General features: G+C 55.9%; 1 protein-coding gene across 1 annotated transcript in view; it reads right to left on the bottom strand.

The window, feature by feature from the left end:
- The window catches only part of dctn1 (dynactin subunit 1), an 87,285-nt gene that overhangs the window by 32,274 nt on the left and 37,080 nt on the right, over window positions 1-17,931 (bottom strand). The window contains exon 7 of the mRNA XM_033046497.1: window positions 13,215-13,235. Coding sequence (XP_032902388.1) covers window positions 13,215-13,235 — 21 coding nt within the window. The remainder of the gene's footprint in view (window positions 1-13,214; window positions 13,236-17,931) is intronic.

The following is a 17,931-nucleotide window of genomic DNA, read 5'->3' on the forward strand; positions in this document are numbered from 1 at the left end:
CCTAGATTGAACTGTTTTTCCGTGTTATCTCTGTTTGTTTGGTGGGAATTGTGCCAGGGTAGACCAAACACCATTCACTTCACCCGAGAATCGCTAACCTTTATTGGAACGACGCAACAACTGAGGGTTTTGTGTACTTTCCAACATACACACGAGATTCCAGCAGAGATCAGCAGAGCACCGGGGTCCCCATGGATAACCTCCCCCAACAGTCACCGCAGGAGACGGAGAGACCGCAAACGGAAGCGAGGGCGTAGAGCCGGCGTGCTAACTGGGCTAAAGAGGAATCCGTACAGACCACCACTCCCCAGCCTCTTTGTCTCCAACGCCAGGTCTCTTAACAACAAGATGGACGAACTAAGGCTCTGTTTATCATCACAATCAGCTATCCAGGATAGTTGTGTTCTGATAATCAGTGAGACCTGGCTCCATCCTGGAATACCTGAAGCTGCTATCGAGCTAGTGGGCCGGGCTACTCACCGCAGCGACAGAACCGAAGCCTCAGGTAAACAAAGCGGGGGTGGGTGGCCTGGTTGTTTTTACAAACAATAACTGGACTACAGATGCTACTGTTACTGAGAGACATTGCTCACCAGACCTAGAAATAATGGTAGTTAAATGCAGACCATACCATCTCCCAAGAGAGTTTTCTGTGGTTTTTATTACAGCCGTGTACTTAGCTCCGGAGGCTAAAGCTAATGTAGCACTGGGCTACCTGCTAAATGCGGTCAACAAACAGAACTCACATCCTGATGGGGTTTTTATCGTGGCTGGTGACTTTAATCACACCAACTTAAAAGAAAGTACTGCCACGGTTTGTGCAACATGTTAAATGCCCAACTCGAGGGGAAAACACACTAGACTGTGTTTATTCTAACATTCCTAAAGGTTACAGAGCCTTACCCCTCCCCCCCCCTTGGACAGTCAGACCACCAGTCATTGTTGTTAATCCCAGCCTACATCCCCATCAGTAGAAAGCAGAAACCCACTACCAGGATCATTAAAACTTGGCCAGAGGATGCAACCTTACAACTGCAGGACTGCTTTCAGAGCACAGACTGGAGTCTATTTTATAACCAGGACCTAGAAGAGTACGCTGCAGCAGTACTCTTCTACATCAGATGTTGTGTGGAATGTGTCTCCATCAACAAGTGCATCCGTGTCTTTCCGAACAGGAAACCATGGATGACTACGGAGGTCCAGCGTCTTCTGAAGGAGCGGGACTTGGCCCACAAATCTGGCAACAAAGAACTGTACAGCGCTGCCAGACACAACCTTAAGCGGGGCATTAAATCAGCTAAAATGTCCTACAAGGAGAAGATCGAGGACCATTTCACCTCCAGGGATACAGCACGCATGTGGCAGGGAATACATCACCTAACAAACCTCAGGGGCAGCAGGGACCCACCGACAGTTGCAAATACATCGCTGGCAGAGGAGCTCAACCACTTTTTTGCCCGTTTCGAGAGAGGTCTGAATGAAAGAACCTCTCTCCAACTGGACCCTGCTGACCAGCCACTTACCCTCCAGTTAGAGGAGGTAAAGCGGGCCCTGAGAACTGTTAATGCTAGTAAGGCTGCTGGCCCGGATGTGATCCCAGGCAGGGTACTCCGGGACTGTGCTCACAAGCTCGCTGGGGTATTCACAGACATTTATAACCTTTCCCTAGCACACTCCTCCGTGCCAGCGTGCCTGAAAACCACCACTATCATCCCGGTGCCCAAGCAGACAAACATCAACTCTCTCAATGACTACAGGCCCGTTGCTCTTACATCTGTAGTCTCCAAGTGCTTTGAAAGGCTGGTCCTAGGTCACCTTAAATTATCTCTCCCCCCCTCACTCGACCCACACCAGTATGCATATAGGGCTAATAGATCTACAGAGGATGCCATAAACACTGTCCTCCATGCTGCACTACAACACCTAGAGGAGAGGGGTCATATGTCAGGATGCTTTTTGTTGATTACAGCTCAGCTTTTAATACAATCATACCCAGCAAGCTGATCACAAAAATGCTAGACTTTGGCCTCAGCAGTCAACTGTGTCGGTGGATATTGGACTTTCTCAGTGAACGCCCACAGTGGTGAGACTTGGTCCCTACACCTCGACATCCCTGACCCTCAGCACAGGAGCACCGCAGGGCTGTGTGCTCAGTCCGCTCCTCTACGCCCTATACACACATGACTGCTTGCCCCATCACCCCGCAAATAGGATCATAAAATTTGCGGACGATACGACCGTGGTGGGGCTCATCTCAAATGGGAACGAGGTCGCCTATAGAGAGGAGGTGCACAGACTTTCTGAGTGGTGTGCTCACAACAATCTCTCTCTGAACACTAAAAAGACAAAGGAGATCATCACTGATTTCAGGCGACATAGAGCGGAGCTCAGGCCACTGGAGATAGGGGGCGAGGAGGTGGAGAGGGTGCCTAGTTTTAAATTTCTGGGGATCAACATCAGTGAGGATCTTAAATGGTCTGTGAACTCTGCTGTAGTTGTAAAAAAGGCGCAACAGAGACTTTACTTCCTCAGAACACTGAGGAAGGCCCATCTGTCTGCTAAACTGCTGGAGTCTTTCTACCGCTGTTCGGTAGAAAGCATACTGACTTACTGCATAACTGCCTGGTTTGGGAACTGTTCAGCAGCTGACAGAACAGCTCTCCAGAGGGTGATAAAAACTGCCCAGGGTATCATTGGACTCCCCCTGCCCCCTCTGGAGGACATTTACCACTCCAGATGCCGCAGCAGGACCTGTAATATCGTGAAAGACATTACACATCCTTGTCACCACCTTTTCACACTGCTGCCCTCAGGAAAAAGGTACAGGATCGCTAAAGTCATGCACTGCCAGACTCAAGAACAGCTTTTACCCATCAGCAATCTTGGAACTGAACTCTGTCTCGGGAGCAGGTTATGGGGAAGGAAGGGGGGTGGGAGACAGTGTTAATTTATGTAAATGTAAATCCATGGGTGGGTTTGGGGAGGGAGGGAGTGTAAAAAGTATGAGTATGTGAATGTTTGAAGTTCTTTTAAATGGAGAGACACAGTAATCTCGTTGTATGTGACACATGCAATGACAATAAAGCATTCGGATTCTGATTCTGATCTAACCTCGCCCATACTTTGACAGTTCGGCACCTGTCAAACCAAAGCCACTGTAAAGCCACTGTCGATCGGAATGTCTGTTTTTATCCTATTGTAAATTTTAGGCCTACTTTCTGTTTTTAGACATGGTAATCTTAATTTGTTTTTAAAGCTCTATGTATTTATCCTTTTTTACTAACTACACTGAATGGAAACTGATGGAGCAACGTTTTTTCATTTCCTCTGTGTATGCGAGTATTCAGTGAAAATGATATTAAAGAAATACTGAATACTGAATCCATTGTGATCATGGCTGATCGTCCCCTATCAATAACCCGTGCCTGCCTTCTCCCCATATCCCTTGACTCCACTAACCCCTAGAGCTCTATCTAACTCTCTCTTAAACCCATCCAGTGACTTGGCCTCCACTGCCCTCTGTGGCAGGGAATTCCACAAATCCACAACTCTCTGGGTGAAAAAGTTTTTTCTCACCTCAGTCTTAAATGACCTCCCCTTTATTCTAAGACTGTGGCCCCTGGTTCTGGACTCGCCCCACATTGGGAACATTTTTCCTGCATCTAGCTTGTCCAGTCCTTTTATAATTTTATATGTTTCTATAAGACTCCCCCCCTCATCCTTCTAAATGCCATATAAAGACTATTGCATCGTTCACAAAACATTTAGACAGGTACATGGATAGGACAGGTTAGGGGGGATATGGACCAAGCGTGGGCAGGTGGGACTAGTATCTGTATCACTCTAAAACAAAGCTGTGCACTGTACGTTGGTTAGTACACATGCCAATAATAAACCTGCAGCTTCTGTGTTGCGACAGTATTGACCATAACTGTGAACGCTGAGCTTCACGGCACTGGTGTATAGGACTACACACTGATCTCCCAGTGCACACGTCCCAGAGTGGGGGGGGTGGACTTCAGTAAGGGCCTGTCCCACCAACGCCACTTTTCAGCGACTGTCTTCGACCTTCAAGCTCGAGGGCACTCGCCTGAAAAACCTCGAGCTGGATCGATCGTCAGCGATAAAACCGCGAGCTGGATCGACCAACCGCGCACACGCACACACACACACACACACAACGCAAAGGCGGGGGCCAGGGAAAGCGGGGGAACGCTGTCTGAAATTCACACCCGCGATGAACAGGAAGGTAAAAGACGGGGGGGGGAGAGAGAAGGGGGGGAGGGGAGAGAACGGGGGGGGGGGGTGGAGAGAAGGGGGGGGGGGGAGAGAAGGGTGGGGAGGGCAGAGAAGGGGGGAGGGGGAGAGAAGGGGTGGAGGGGAAGAGAGAGGGGGGTGCGGTGGAGAGAAGGGGGGGAGGGATGAGATAGAGGGGGAGGGAGAGAAGGGGGGGGAGGGGAGAGATAGGGGGGCGAGGGTGAGAGCCGGGGGGGTGAGGGAGAGAGCAAGGTGGGGCCGGGAGGGGAGGCAGAAGGGGGTGAGGGGAGAGACGGGGGTGGGAGGGGAGAGAAGGGGGGGGGGAGGGGAGGCAGAAGGGGGGGGGGAGGGTGAGAGCAGGGGGGGGAGGGAGAGAAGGGAGGGAGGGGAGAGAGAAGGGGGGGAGGGGTATGAAGAAGGGGCGGGTAGGGAGAGAGAAGGCGGGGGAGGGATGAGAAGGGGGGAGGGAGAGACGGGGGGGTAGGGGAGAGAGAAGGGGGGGAGGGCTGCGAGGAAGGGGGGGAGGGAGAGAGAAGGGGGGGAGGGGAGAGAAGGGGGGGGAGGGGAGGAGAAGGGGGGAGAGAGAAGAGAAGGGGGGGACAGACAGAGAAGGGGGGGAAGAGAGAAGGGGGGACGAGAGAAGGGGGGGAGAGAGAAGGGGGGAGAGAGAAGGGGGAAGAGAAGGGGGGAGGAGAGAAGTGGGGGAGAGAGAAGTGGGGGAGAGAGAAGTGGGGGAGAGAGAAGTGGGGGAGAGAGAATGGGGAGAGAGAAGTGGGGGAGCAGAGAAGGGGGGGGGCGAGAGAAGGGGGGGGGGAGAGAGATAGGGGGGGGGTGAGCGAGAAGGGGGGGAGGGAGAGAAGGGGGGAGGAAGGGGGGGAGCGAAGGGGGGAGAGAGGGGGGGAGAAGGGGGGGAGAGAAGGGGGGGAGAGAAGGGGGGGAGAGAAGGGGGGGGAGAGAGGGGGGAGCGAGAAGGGGGGAGAGAAGGGGGGAGAGAAGGGGGGGAGAGAAGGGGGGGGAGAGAAGGGGGGAGAGAAGGGGGGAGAGAAGGGGGAGAGAAGGGGGGGAGAGAAGGGGGGGAGAGAAGGGGGGGCGAGAGAAGGGGGGGAGAGAAGGGGGGGGAGAAGGGGGGGAGAGAAGGGGGGGAGAGAAAAGGAGGGGAGAGAGCGAAGGAGGGGAGACACTTTTAAGAAGCCAGACAACTTTTAATAAAGTTTAGCAGACATTTAACATTACCGGTCGGTTTTCCTTGGTTCTGAAAACTGCAATGAGCCAATTAAAATGCCTGGTCAGCAAAGGAGATTGCCTATGGCTACCTCGACTGCCTATAACTACATAGTGATCCTAGCATGCTGAAAAATGTTCCTCTACCAAACTGAGGCCGCGGTTATGCGGGAACTTCCCTTGAGCATCAAGGAGAGTTGCAGTGACCTCCTAGGACCACATGTGTCAACTATGCTGCGAATTTGAGTCGAGCGCAAACTCTTCTAAATTCGCAAGTTAGGTCCCCGCAGTGGGACAGCCCCTTTAGGAAGTTCGGCAAGTCCCCAACAACTCACACCAACTTCTACAGATGCACCATAGAAAGCATTTATCAGGATGCATCACAGCATGGTTTGGGAAACAGCTCCATCCAGGACCGCAAGAAATTACAGCAAATTGTGGACGCAGCCCAGACCATCACACAAACCAACCTCCCTTCCATTGACTCCATCTACACCTCACGCTGCCTCGGCCAGGCCAGCAGCATCATCAAGGACCAATCTCACCCCGGTCACTCCCTCTTCTCCCCTCTCCCATCAAACGGTATAAATGTGCAGATTCAGGGACAGTTTCTTCCCAGCTGTTATCAGGCAACTGAACCATCCCACTACAACCAGAGATCAGTGCTGAACTACTATTATTTATTATTTATTCCGAACAAGTAAAGACATTAAAGACATTAATAGTAACAAAATCGAAATGATCAAACAATTGGACATTACAATCAATATTTACAAAGCAATGAAAAGAACAAAAGCAAAGTTCCAATGTCCAACTCTGTGTCTGTACAAGCTCGAAAAGGAGTGAGAAGAATAACTTATTAAATCTCACCCCTTTTCCCCAACACTTCTACCATATTTAAAAATCAATTAATTACTAATAATAATACTACCCTAGGCAACTATCTACCTCATTGGTGACCCTCGGACTATGCTTGAATGGACTTTGCTGGGTTTACCTTGCACTAAACGTTATTCCCTTATCATGTATCTATACACTGTAAATGGGTCGATTGTGACCATGTATTGTCTTTCTGCTGACTGGTCAGCACGTAACGAAAGCTTCTCACTGTACCTCAGCACACGTGGCAATAAACTCAACTGATGTGAATCACACTCTTGGCCACAGAAATGTCCATTTGGTGCCTCACTAACCAATCCCCACCCTCACCAGACACCTGACGAGCCACCTCCCCTCCTTCACACTGCGTCACAGCCCTAAATGCCACGCCCATCCCCTCCACAGATGCTGCCCGACCCAAGTTCCTCCAGCACTTGGTGTTTTTCTCCAGCATCCAGCGCCTACAGTTCTTCGTGTGGTGTGTATGGGAGCCCCCTGCAGGGTCCGACATCCCATTGCCCCCCAACAGTACCCAAGGTGGTGGACGGGTGTGAGGGCCCGTACTGACCTCCCCACCATCGACGGTCAGGTCAGCACAGTACTGACCTCCCCACCATCGAAGATCCATCACAGTACTGACCTCCCCACCATCGAAGATCCATCACAGTACTGACCGTCCCACCATCGAAGATCCATCACAGTACTGACCTCCCCACCATCGAAGATCCATCACAGTACTGACCTCCCCACCATCGAAGATCCATCACAGTACTGACCGTCCCACCATCGAAGATCCATCACAGTACTGACCTCCCCACCATCGAAGGTCCATCACAGTACTGACCTCCCCACCATCGAAGATCCATCACAGTACTGACCGTCCCACCATCGAAGATCCATCACAGTACTGACCGTCCCACCATCGAAGATCCATCACAGTACTGACCTCCCCACCATCGAAGGTCCATCACAGTACTGACCGTCCCACCATCGAAGATCCATCACAGTACTGACCGTCCCACCATCGAAGGTCCATCACAGTACTGACCTCCCCACCATCGAAGATCCATCACAGTACTGACCTCCCCACCATCGAAGATCCATCACAGTACTGACCGTCCCACCATCGAAGGTCAGGTCAGCACAGTACTGACCTCCCCACCATCGAAGGTCAGGTCAGCACAGTACTGACCTCCCCACCATCGAAGGTCAGGTCGGCACAGTACTGACCTCCCCACCATCGAAGGTCCATCACAGTACTGACCTCCCCACCATCGAAGGTCAGGTCAGCACAGTACTGACCGTCCCACCATCGAAGATCCATCACAGTACTGACCTCCCCACCATCGAAGGTCCATCACAGTACTGACCGTCCCACCATCGAAGGTCAGGTCCAGCACAGTACTGACCCTCCCACCATCGAAGGTCCATCACAGTACTGACCTCCCCACCATCGAAGGTCCATCACAGTACTGACCTCCCCACCATCGAAGGGATCTACAGGAGTTGCTGCCTCAACAAGGCAGCCAGCATCATCAGAGACCCACACCACCCTACACACGCTCTCATCTCGCTGCTACTATGGGGAAGAAGGTACAGGAGCCTGAAAACCGTGACCTCCAGGTTCAAGAACAGCTTCTTCAGTTCAGATGTCACGTGTACCAAGGTACAGTGAGAAGCTTTTGTTGCGTGCTATCCAGTCAGCAGAAAGACAATACATGATTACCATCGAGTCATTCACAGTGTACAGACACAGGGTGAGGAATGGCATTTAGTGCAAGGAGTAAAATCTGATGAAGAATAGTGTGAGGGTCACAATGATGTGGATAGTAGTGCTCTGTAACACTGCCCAGCTCTACATCAACCTTCTATGTTGTGTGTCGTTGCTGCCACCATGGACCGTGAGTTTCCACTGGTCAGCTTCCCCGTATTGATGATCATTAATATATATTATTATTGAACATTACACGTATATTTGTGTGTTATTGTGCTCCTGAAGCTCCAGCAAGTAACTATCTCATTGTTCAGTTGTCAGTACATAACAAAGTAGCATTCTCCATGCTCTGGGTCCCAGAGTGGACCAGGAGTGAGTGTGAGCTACACTCCCACACTGGACCAGGAGTGAGTGTGAGCTACACTCCCACACTGGACCAGGAGTGAGTGTGAGCTACACTCCCAGCCCAACATGCCCATGTATACTAGTCCTACCTGCCTGTGTTTGGCCCATACCCTTATAAACATTTCTTATCCATTTACCTGTCCAAATGTATTTTAAATCTTATGATAGTTTCAGCTTAACTACTCTGGCAGCTTGTTCCATACAAGTTGAAAAGTTACCCCTCGGATTCCCATTAAATCTTTCCCCCCTCACCATAAACCTACGACCTCTGGTCCTCGATTCCCCTACTCTGGGCAAGAGACTCTGTACATCTAGCCGATCTACTCCTCTCATGATTTTGTACACCTCTATAAGATCACCCCTCATCCTCCTGCACTCCATGGAATAGAGACCCAGCCTACTCAACCTCTCCCTGTAGCTCACACCCTCTAGTCCTGGCAACATCCTTGTAAACCTTCTATGTACCATTTCCAGCTTGACCAGAACTGAACACAATATTCTAGTGTGGCCTCACCAATGACTTGTACAACTGTAACGTGACCTCTCAACTTCTATACTCAATATGGACACAAGATGCCAGAGTACCTCAGTGGGACAGGCAGCATCTCTGGAGAGAAGGAACGGGTGACGTTTCGGGTCTTCAGACAGATTCAGGGGAGAGGGAAACTAGAGGTATGAAAAGGTACAGAATAACATACAATAGGTGCAGGAGTAGGCCATTCGGCCCTTCGAGCCAGCACCGCCATTCAATGTGATCATGGCTGAGATCAGAGCTGGCACCAAAGACTAAAGAGCCCAAACTGACACCTCCTCCACAGCCAACAATGGATCATTGTGGGCTCTTTGGCCATCAGTGCCGACTCTGATCTGTTCTGTATCGTTTCATCCCTCGAGACTCTCTTCCCTGAGTGTGAAGGGTCACAACCTGAAACGTCACCCATTCTTTTCCTGCAGAGATGCTGCCTGTCTCGCTGAGTTACTCCAGCACTTTGTGTCTATCTTCAGTTTAAACCAGCATCTGCAGTTCCTTCCAACACATTCTATACTCAATATTCTGACAGATGAAGGGCAACGTGTGGAAAGGCCGATCTACCTGCAACACCACTTTCAATGGAAAAACTGCCTGAGTCCACCTGATCTCCTGGTTGCCAAACACTAACTCCATCCCATTCCCACTGACCTTCCTGTCCTGGGCCTCCTCCACTGTCAGAGTGAGGCCACACGCAACTTTTCAGGAACACCACCTCATATTTGGCTTGGGCAGCTCACACCCCAGCTGTATAAATATTGATTTCTCCAACCAAGTAACTCTGCCTGACCCGCTGCGTTACTCCAGCACTCTGTGAAACGTCACCTATCCATGTTCTCCACAGATGCTGCCTGGCCCGCTGAGTTACTCCAGCACTGAGTGAAACGTCACCTATCCATGTTCTCCACAGATGCTGCCTGGCCCGCTGCGTTACTCCAGCACTCTGTGAAACGTCACCTATCCATGTTCTCCACAGATGCTGCCTGGCCCGCTGAGTTACTCCAGCACTCTGTGAAACGTCACCTATCCATGTTCTCCACAGATGCTGCCTGGCCCGCTGAGTTACTCCAGCACTGAGTGAAACGTCACCTATCCATGTTCTCCACAGATGCTGCCTGGCCCGCTGAGTTACTCCAGCACTGAGTGAAACGTCACCTATCCATGTTCTCCATAGATGCTGCCTGACCCGCTGAGCCATGAGGGGGACCTCATTGAAATTTATCAAACCGTGAAAGGCTTGAATAGAGTGGATGTGGGGAGGATGTTTCCACAAGTGGGAGAGTCTAGGACCAGTCATTGCCTCAGAATTAAAGGACGTTCCACTAGGAAGATGAGGAGGAATTTCTTTAGTCATAGGGTGGTGAATCTATGGAATTCATTACATAATTCATTCGCTATCCATTGCAGATAGTGAAGATGGGTGCCAAAAATTGCAGCAGGATCTGGATCGATTGGCCAGGTGGGCAGAGGAATAGTTGATGGAATTTAATACAGAGAAGTGTGAGGTGTTGCATTTTGGGATGTCAAACAAGGGCAGAACCTACACAGTGAATGATCGACCTCTGGGTAGTGTTGTAGAGCAGAGGGATCTAGGAGTACAGGTGCATGGTTCCTTGAATGTCGAGTCGCAGGTAGATAAGGTGGTCAAAAGGCTTTGGCACTTTGGCCTTCATCAGTCAGAGTATTGAGTATAGAAGTTGGGAGGTCATGTTGCAGTTGTATAAGACGTTGGTGAGACCGCATTTAGAATATTGTGTTCAGTTCTGGGCACCATGTTATAGGAAAGATATTGTCAAGCTGGAAAGGGTTCAGAAAAGATTTACGAGGATGTTGCCAGGACTAGAGGGTGTGAGCTACAGGGAGAGGTTGAGTAGGCTGGGTCTCTATTCCTTGGAGCGCAGGAGGATGAGGGGCGATCTTATAGAGGTGTGTAAAATCATGAGAGAAATAGATCGGGTAGATGCACAGAGTCTTTTATCCAAAGTAGGGGAATCGAAGACCAGAGGACATAGGTTCAAGGTGAAGGGGAAAAGATTTAATAGCAATCTGAGGGGTAACTTTTTCACACAAACTGTGGTGGGTGTATGGAACAAGCTGCCAGAGTAGGTAGTTGAGGCTGGGACTATCCCAACGTTTAAGAAACAGTTAGACAGGTACATGAATAGGACAGTTTTGGAGGGAAATGGACCAAGCGCAGGCAAGTGGGACTAGTGTAGCTGGGGCATGTTGGCTGGTGTGGGCAAGTTGGGCAGAAGGGCCCGTTTCCACACTGTATCACTCTATCCGCTAAACGATGGTGACGTTCGGGTCGAGACCCTATTTTCAGACTGAAGAAAGGTCCCGACCCAAAAAGTAACTCATCCTTTGTCTTTGTCTCCACATCTTTGTATCCATGCCCTCCAGAATGCTGCCTGAACCCACTGAGTTACTCCAGCACTCTGTGAAATGTCACCTATCCATGTTCTCCACAGATGCTGCCTGACCCGCTGAGTTACTCCAGCACTCTGTGAAACGTCACCTATCCATGTTCTCCACAGATGCTGCCTGACCCGCTGAGTTACTCCAGCACTCTTGTGAAACGTCACCTATCCATGTTCTCCACAGATGCTGCCTGCCCCGCTGAGTACTCCAGCACTCTGTGAAATGTCACCTATCATGTTCTCCCCAGATGCCTGCCTGACCCACTGAGTTACTCCAGCACTCTGTGAAACGTCCACCTATCCATGTTCTCCACAGATGCTGCCTGACCCGCTGAGTTACTCCAGCACTGTGTGAAACGTCACCTATCCATGTTCTCCACAGATGCTGCCTGACCCGCTGAGTTACTCCAGCACTCTGTGTTTCTCTTTGCTATAAACCAAATCTGCTGTACTTTGTTTCTAGGTTTGGAGGGATATGGGCCAAACACGGGCAGGTGGGATAGCATAGATGGGGCTTGTTGGTTGCATGGGCAAGTTGGGCACGAAGGGCCTGTTGTGACATACTGTGGGTGGGGGGGGAGGGGTGATGATGAGGGGGGAGGGGGGGGGTTACAGGGGTCACAGGCAGAGGGAGACCCCCTTGCCGCTCGCCATATAAGCACCTTGGTGCAGGGGTGAGAGGTGAGGAGGGGGGTGGGGCAGTGTAAGGCGTGAGGGCGGTGAGGGTGGGGTGGGCAGGATAGAGGGAGATCTGCTCACTGCTCTGTGCGGCGTGGGTGGGGGCAGTGGGGGTGGGGTGGGTTTGGGGGGAGAGGTGGGTGAGGGAGCGAGGGGGGGTGGGTGTAGGTACAGTGTGGGTTCCGCTTGCTGCTCTATGCTTGAATTTGTGGGGGTGGTGGGTGGTGGGGGGGGGGGGGAGTGGGTAGGGAAGGGGGGGGGGTGTTCGGGGTGAGGGGTGGTGGTGGGGGGGAGGGGGATTGAGGGTAGAGGGGGTTGGTGGGGGGGGGAAAGGGAAGGGAGAGGGGTGGGGGGGGGGGGGACGAGGGTAAAGGGGGGTGTGTAAGGGTGGGGGGGGGGGTTGGGTGGGGGTGGGGGGTTTGGGTGGGGGTGGGTTGGGGTGGGTGTTGGGGGGGTGAGGGTAAAGGGGGGTGTGTAAGGGTTTGGGTGGGTGGGTTTGGGTGGGTGGGTTGGGGGGTGGGTTGGGTGTAGGTGGGTTTGGGTGGGTGGGTTTGGGGGGGTGGGTTTGGGTGGTGGGTGGGTGGGTTTGGGTGGTGGGTGGGGTGGGTGGGTTGGGGTGGGTGGGTGTGGGTGGGGGGGGTTTTGGGTGGGGGCGGGTGGGTTGGGTGGGTGGGTTTGGGGGGGGGTGGGGGGGTGGGTTTGGCGTGGGGGGGGGTGGGTGGGTTTGGGCTGGGTGGGGGTGGGTGGGTTTGGGTGGGTTTGGGTGGGGTGGGGGGGGTGGGTGGGGGGTGGGGGTGGGGTGGGGGGGTGGGTGGGTTTTGGGGGGGGGTGGGTGGGTGGGTTTGGGTGGGGGTGGGGTGGTGGGTTTGGGTGGGTGGGGGGTGGGTGGGTTTGGGTGTGTGTGGGTGGGGTGGTGGGGTGGGTGGGGTGGGGGGTGGGTGGGTGGGTGGGTTTGGGTGGGTGGGGGGGTGGGTGGGTTTGGGTGGGTTTGGGTGGGGTGGGTGTTGGGGGGGTGGGTGGATGGGTTTGGGTGGGTGGGTTTGGGGGGGTGGGTGGGGTGGGTGTTGGGGGGGTGAGGGTACAGGGGTCCCGCTTGCTGCTCCATGCTCACCTTTGTGCGGCGGACAGGTTGCTGAGCCAGAGCCAGAGCCAGAGAGAGGAGGAGGAGGAGGAGGAGGCGAGAGAAGACAAGCAGCAGCAGCGACAGAGCGAGCGGTGAGAGATAGCGGAGAGAGAACAGATCAGTTAGTACACGGACACAGCACAGTGGAGCAGTACAACCCGCAGCACAGTACACGCACACCGGCACACAGTACACACACATGTACACGCACACAGTACACGGACACAGGCACACAGTACACACACATGTACACACACACAGTACACGGACACAGGCACACAGTACACACACATGTACACACACACAGTACACGCACATGTACACGCACACAGTACACGCACACATGTACATGCACACAGTACACACACATGTACACGCACACAGTACACACACATGTACACACACACATGTACACGCACACAGTACACACACACCAGCATACAGTACACACACACCAGCATATAGTACACGCACATGTACACACACACAGTACACGGACACAGGCAAGTACACGTACAGGTACACGCACACCGGCACGTACACGCACATGTACACTCACACAGTACAGACACACAGTACAGACACACATGTACACACACAGTACAGGAACACAGGCAAGTACAGGCACACACACACACAGTACAGACACACAGTACAGGCACACACACACAGTACAGGAACACAGGCCAAGTACAGGGCACACACACACATGTACACACACACAATACAGGCACATAGGCACACGTACAGACACACGCACACAGTACAGGCACACACACAGACGTACACAGCCACACCGGTCAGACACAGGTACAGACATACACACACGTTAGACTCAGCCCCACACTCATACATATCTTATAGAGGTGTATAAAATCATAGGAGTAGTAGATCGGGAAGATGCAGAGTCTCTTGCCCAGAGTAGGGGAATCAAGGACCAGGGGACACAGGTTTAAGGTGATGGGGAAAACATTAAATCCCATCATTTAAGAAACAGTTAGACAGGTACATGGATAGGACAGGTTTGGAGGGATATGGATCAAACACAGGCAAGTGAGACTAGTGTAGCTGGGACATTGTTGGCCAGTGTGGGCAAGTTGGGCTGAAGGGCCTGTTCCCACACTGTATCACTCTGTGACTAGTGTAGCTGGGACAATGTTGGCCGGTGTGGGCAAGTTGGGCTGAAGGGCCTGTTTCCACACTGTATGACTAGTGTAGCTGGGACATTGTTGGCTGGTGTGGGCAAGTTGGGCTGAAGGGCCTGTTTCCACACTGTATCACTCTGTGACTAGTGTAGCTGGGACATTGTTGGCCGGTGTGGGCAAGTTGGGCTGAAGGGCCTGTATCCACACTGTATCATCACTCTGTGACACACAAGGGTGAGACACAGGCTGACACAGGTACGTACAAACAAACCCAAACAGACACGTTGATAAAATGAACTAAAGCAGGTGAAACCCAACCATTCCCTGCACACACCGACCGACTGACTGACCGACCCAATCACTCTCTGTGCAAACAGTGCAGCCCACAGTACACACACACCTACAAAGCCAGCACCCCCACCCCCCCCCCCTCCCACAACCCCAGCCCCCACACAGCTGCATGGAGCACAGCAACCGTGGGGGGTGATGGAGGGGGGGAATGGAGGGGGGGGGGGGGGGCAGTGAGTGAGGGTGTAGACGGAGTCCCTGTCTCACAGGTCTGCTCCCAGCCCGTCACCAGCCTCATAACTGTCCTAGGGCAGAGCCCCACACATTGCACACTGGCAGCTCACACACACACTCTCACTCACCCCCACACTACACACACGCACACCCTCCCCCCCACCATCTGGCCATGGAGGGCTGGGTGAGGGGGGTGATGAGGATCTCTCAGACACACACACACACTGGTGTGGGGGTATGAGCAGAAGAAAGGAGGGAGGTGAGGATGGGCCACAGGGCCGTGGAGGTTGATGGAGGATGAGGCACGGTGCACCAGAGGGTGGGGGAAGGGTGATGGAAGTGACGGAGGGTGGGGGAGGCTGATGAGGGTGATGAAGGTGACGGAGGGTGGGGGAGTCATGCCGTAGTGGACCGCTCGCCAGTACCTTCTTGCTGCGGAGCCTGCCGCATCATTGTGCAAGAGACAGAGAGAGGGTGTGAGTGTGGGATGCAGTGCTGCAGCGTTGCTGAGCAGAGGAGCAGCAACTGCGCAGGGGCAGTGCCGAGCTCCGTCTGACAGCAGCTTGCCGCTGACGATGACATCATTGCCGGGTGCAGCGACACGCTTGGCTGGAGCCAGCCTCACGGCAGCTGCTCCGTTGCCTAGCAACCCCGCAGGCAGGCATGCCCACACCCCCACCGTCAACAATGCACCAGATGCACACAGTCTGCTTGCTGCATGTGCCCCCCAACACAGGGGCAGCAAGGGACAGGGACAGGGACAGGGACGGGGTGGGGCAGGGTGGGAAGGGGAGCAGGACGGGACGGGACAGGGTGGGACGGGACAGGGGGGACGGGACGGGGCAGGGCCAGTTGGTGGGACGGAGCAGGACGGTGGCCAGGGCGGGACGGGACGGGGCAGGGCAGGGTGGACGGAGCAGGACGGGAGGGAAGGGTGGGACGGGACGGGGGCAGGGCGGGACGGGACAGGGTGGGACGGGACGGGGCAGGGCAGGGTGGGACGGAGCAGGAAGGGACGGGACAGGGTGGGACGGGACGGGGCAGGACAGGGGTGGGACGGAGCAGGACGGGACGGGACAGGGGTGGACGGGCGGGGGGGGGCAGGGTGGGACGGAGCAGGGCAGGGTGGGACAGGGCAGGGGGGGACGGGAGCAGGACGGGGGCAGGACGGGAGGACGGGTGGGACGGAGAAGGACGGGGCAGGGCGGGACGGGACGGGGCAGGGCAGGGTGGGACGGAGCAGGACGGGACGGGACAGGGTGGGACGGGACGGGGCAGGGCGGGACGGGGCAGGGCGGGGCAGGGCGGGACGGGACAGGGTGGGACGGAGCAGGACGGGACGGGACGGGTGGGACGGGGCAGGGTGGAACGGGACGGGGGCAGGGCGGGACGGGACAGGGGGTGGAACGGGACGGGGCAGGGCGGGACGGAGCAGGACGGGAACGGGACAGGGCGGGAGGGACGGGGCAGGGAGGGGGGAAGGAGCAGGACGGGGCAGGGCGGGACGGGACAGGGTGGGACGGGACGGGGCAGGGCGGGACGGAGCAGGGCGGGGCAGGGCGGGACGGAGCAGGACGGGACGAGACGGAGCAGGGCAGGGTGGGACGGAGCAGGACGGGACGGGACAGGGTGGGACGGGGCAGGGTGGGACGGGGCAGGGCGGGGCAGGGGTGGGACGGAGCAGAACGTGACGGGACAGGGTGGGACGGGACGGGGCAGGGCAGGGTGGGACGGAGCAGGACGGGGCAGGGCGGGACGGGGCAGGTTGGGACGGGACGGGGCAGGGCAGGGTGGGACGGAGCAGGGCGGGACAGGACGGGGGGGCAGTGTGGAACGGAGCAGGACGGGACAGGACAGGGTGGGACGGGACAGGACGGGGCAGGGCAGGGCGGGACGGAGCAGGACGGGACAGGGTGGGACAGAGCAGGACGGGACGGGACAGGATGGGACGGGACGGGGCAGGGCAGGGTGGGACGGAGCAGGACGGGACGGGGCAGAGCAGGGCGGGACGGAGCAGGACGGGACAGGGTGGGACGGAGCAGGACGGGACGGGACGGGGCAGGGCGGGACGGAGCAGGACGGGACAGGGTGGGACGGAGCAGGACGGGACGGGACAGGATGGGACGGGACGGGGCTGGGCAGGGCGGGACGGAGCAGGACGGGACAGGGTGGGACGGAGCAGGACGGGACGGGACAGGGTGGGAGGGACGGGGCAGGGCAGGGTGGGACGGAGCAGGACGGGACGGGGCAGGGCAGGGCGGGACGGAGCAGGACGGGACAGGGTGGGACGGAGCAGGACGGGACGGGGCAGGGCAGGGCGGGACGGAGCAGGACGGGACAGGGTGGGACGGAGCAGGACGGGACGGGGCAGGGCAGGGCGGGACGGAGCAGGACGGGAACAGGGTGGGACGGAGCAGGACGGGACGGGACAGGGTGGGACGGGACGGGGCAGGGCAGGGTGGGACGGAGCAGGACGGGACGGGACAGGGTGGGACGGGACAGGACGGGGCAGGGCAGGGCGGGACGGAGCAGGACGGGACAGGGTGGGACGGAGCAGGACGGGACAGGGTGGGACGGAGCAGGACGGGACGGGACAGGGTGGGACGGGACGGGGCAGGGCAGGGTGGGACGGAGCAGGACGGGACGGGGAGGGAAGGGAGGGACGGAGCAGGACGGGGCAGGGCGGGACAGGGTGGGACGGGACGGGGCAGGGCAGGGTGGGACAGAGCAGGACGGGGGCAGGGCAGGGTGGGACGGAGCAGGACGGGGCAGGGCAGGGTGGGACGGAGAGGACGGGGCAGGCGGGACGGGACGGGGCAGGGCAGGGTGGGACGGGACGGGGCAGGGCGGGACGGGGCAGGACGGGGCAGGGCGGGACGGGACAGGGTGGGACGGGGCAGGGCAGGGCGGGACGGAGCAGGACGGGACGGGACAGGGTGGGACGGGACGGGAACAGGATGGGCAGCACGGCACCTTGTCGTTCAGCCCCCAGCCCAGTCACCACAACGGGGACAGCACGGGGGGAAAACGGGGCAGAG

This window comes from Amblyraja radiata, chromosome 1 (genome assembly GCF_010909765.2).
Source record: "Amblyraja radiata isolate CabotCenter1 chromosome 1, sAmbRad1.1.pri, whole genome shotgun sequence".
Lineage (NCBI taxonomy): Eukaryota > Metazoa > Chordata > Chondrichthyes > Rajiformes > Rajidae > Amblyraja > Amblyraja radiata.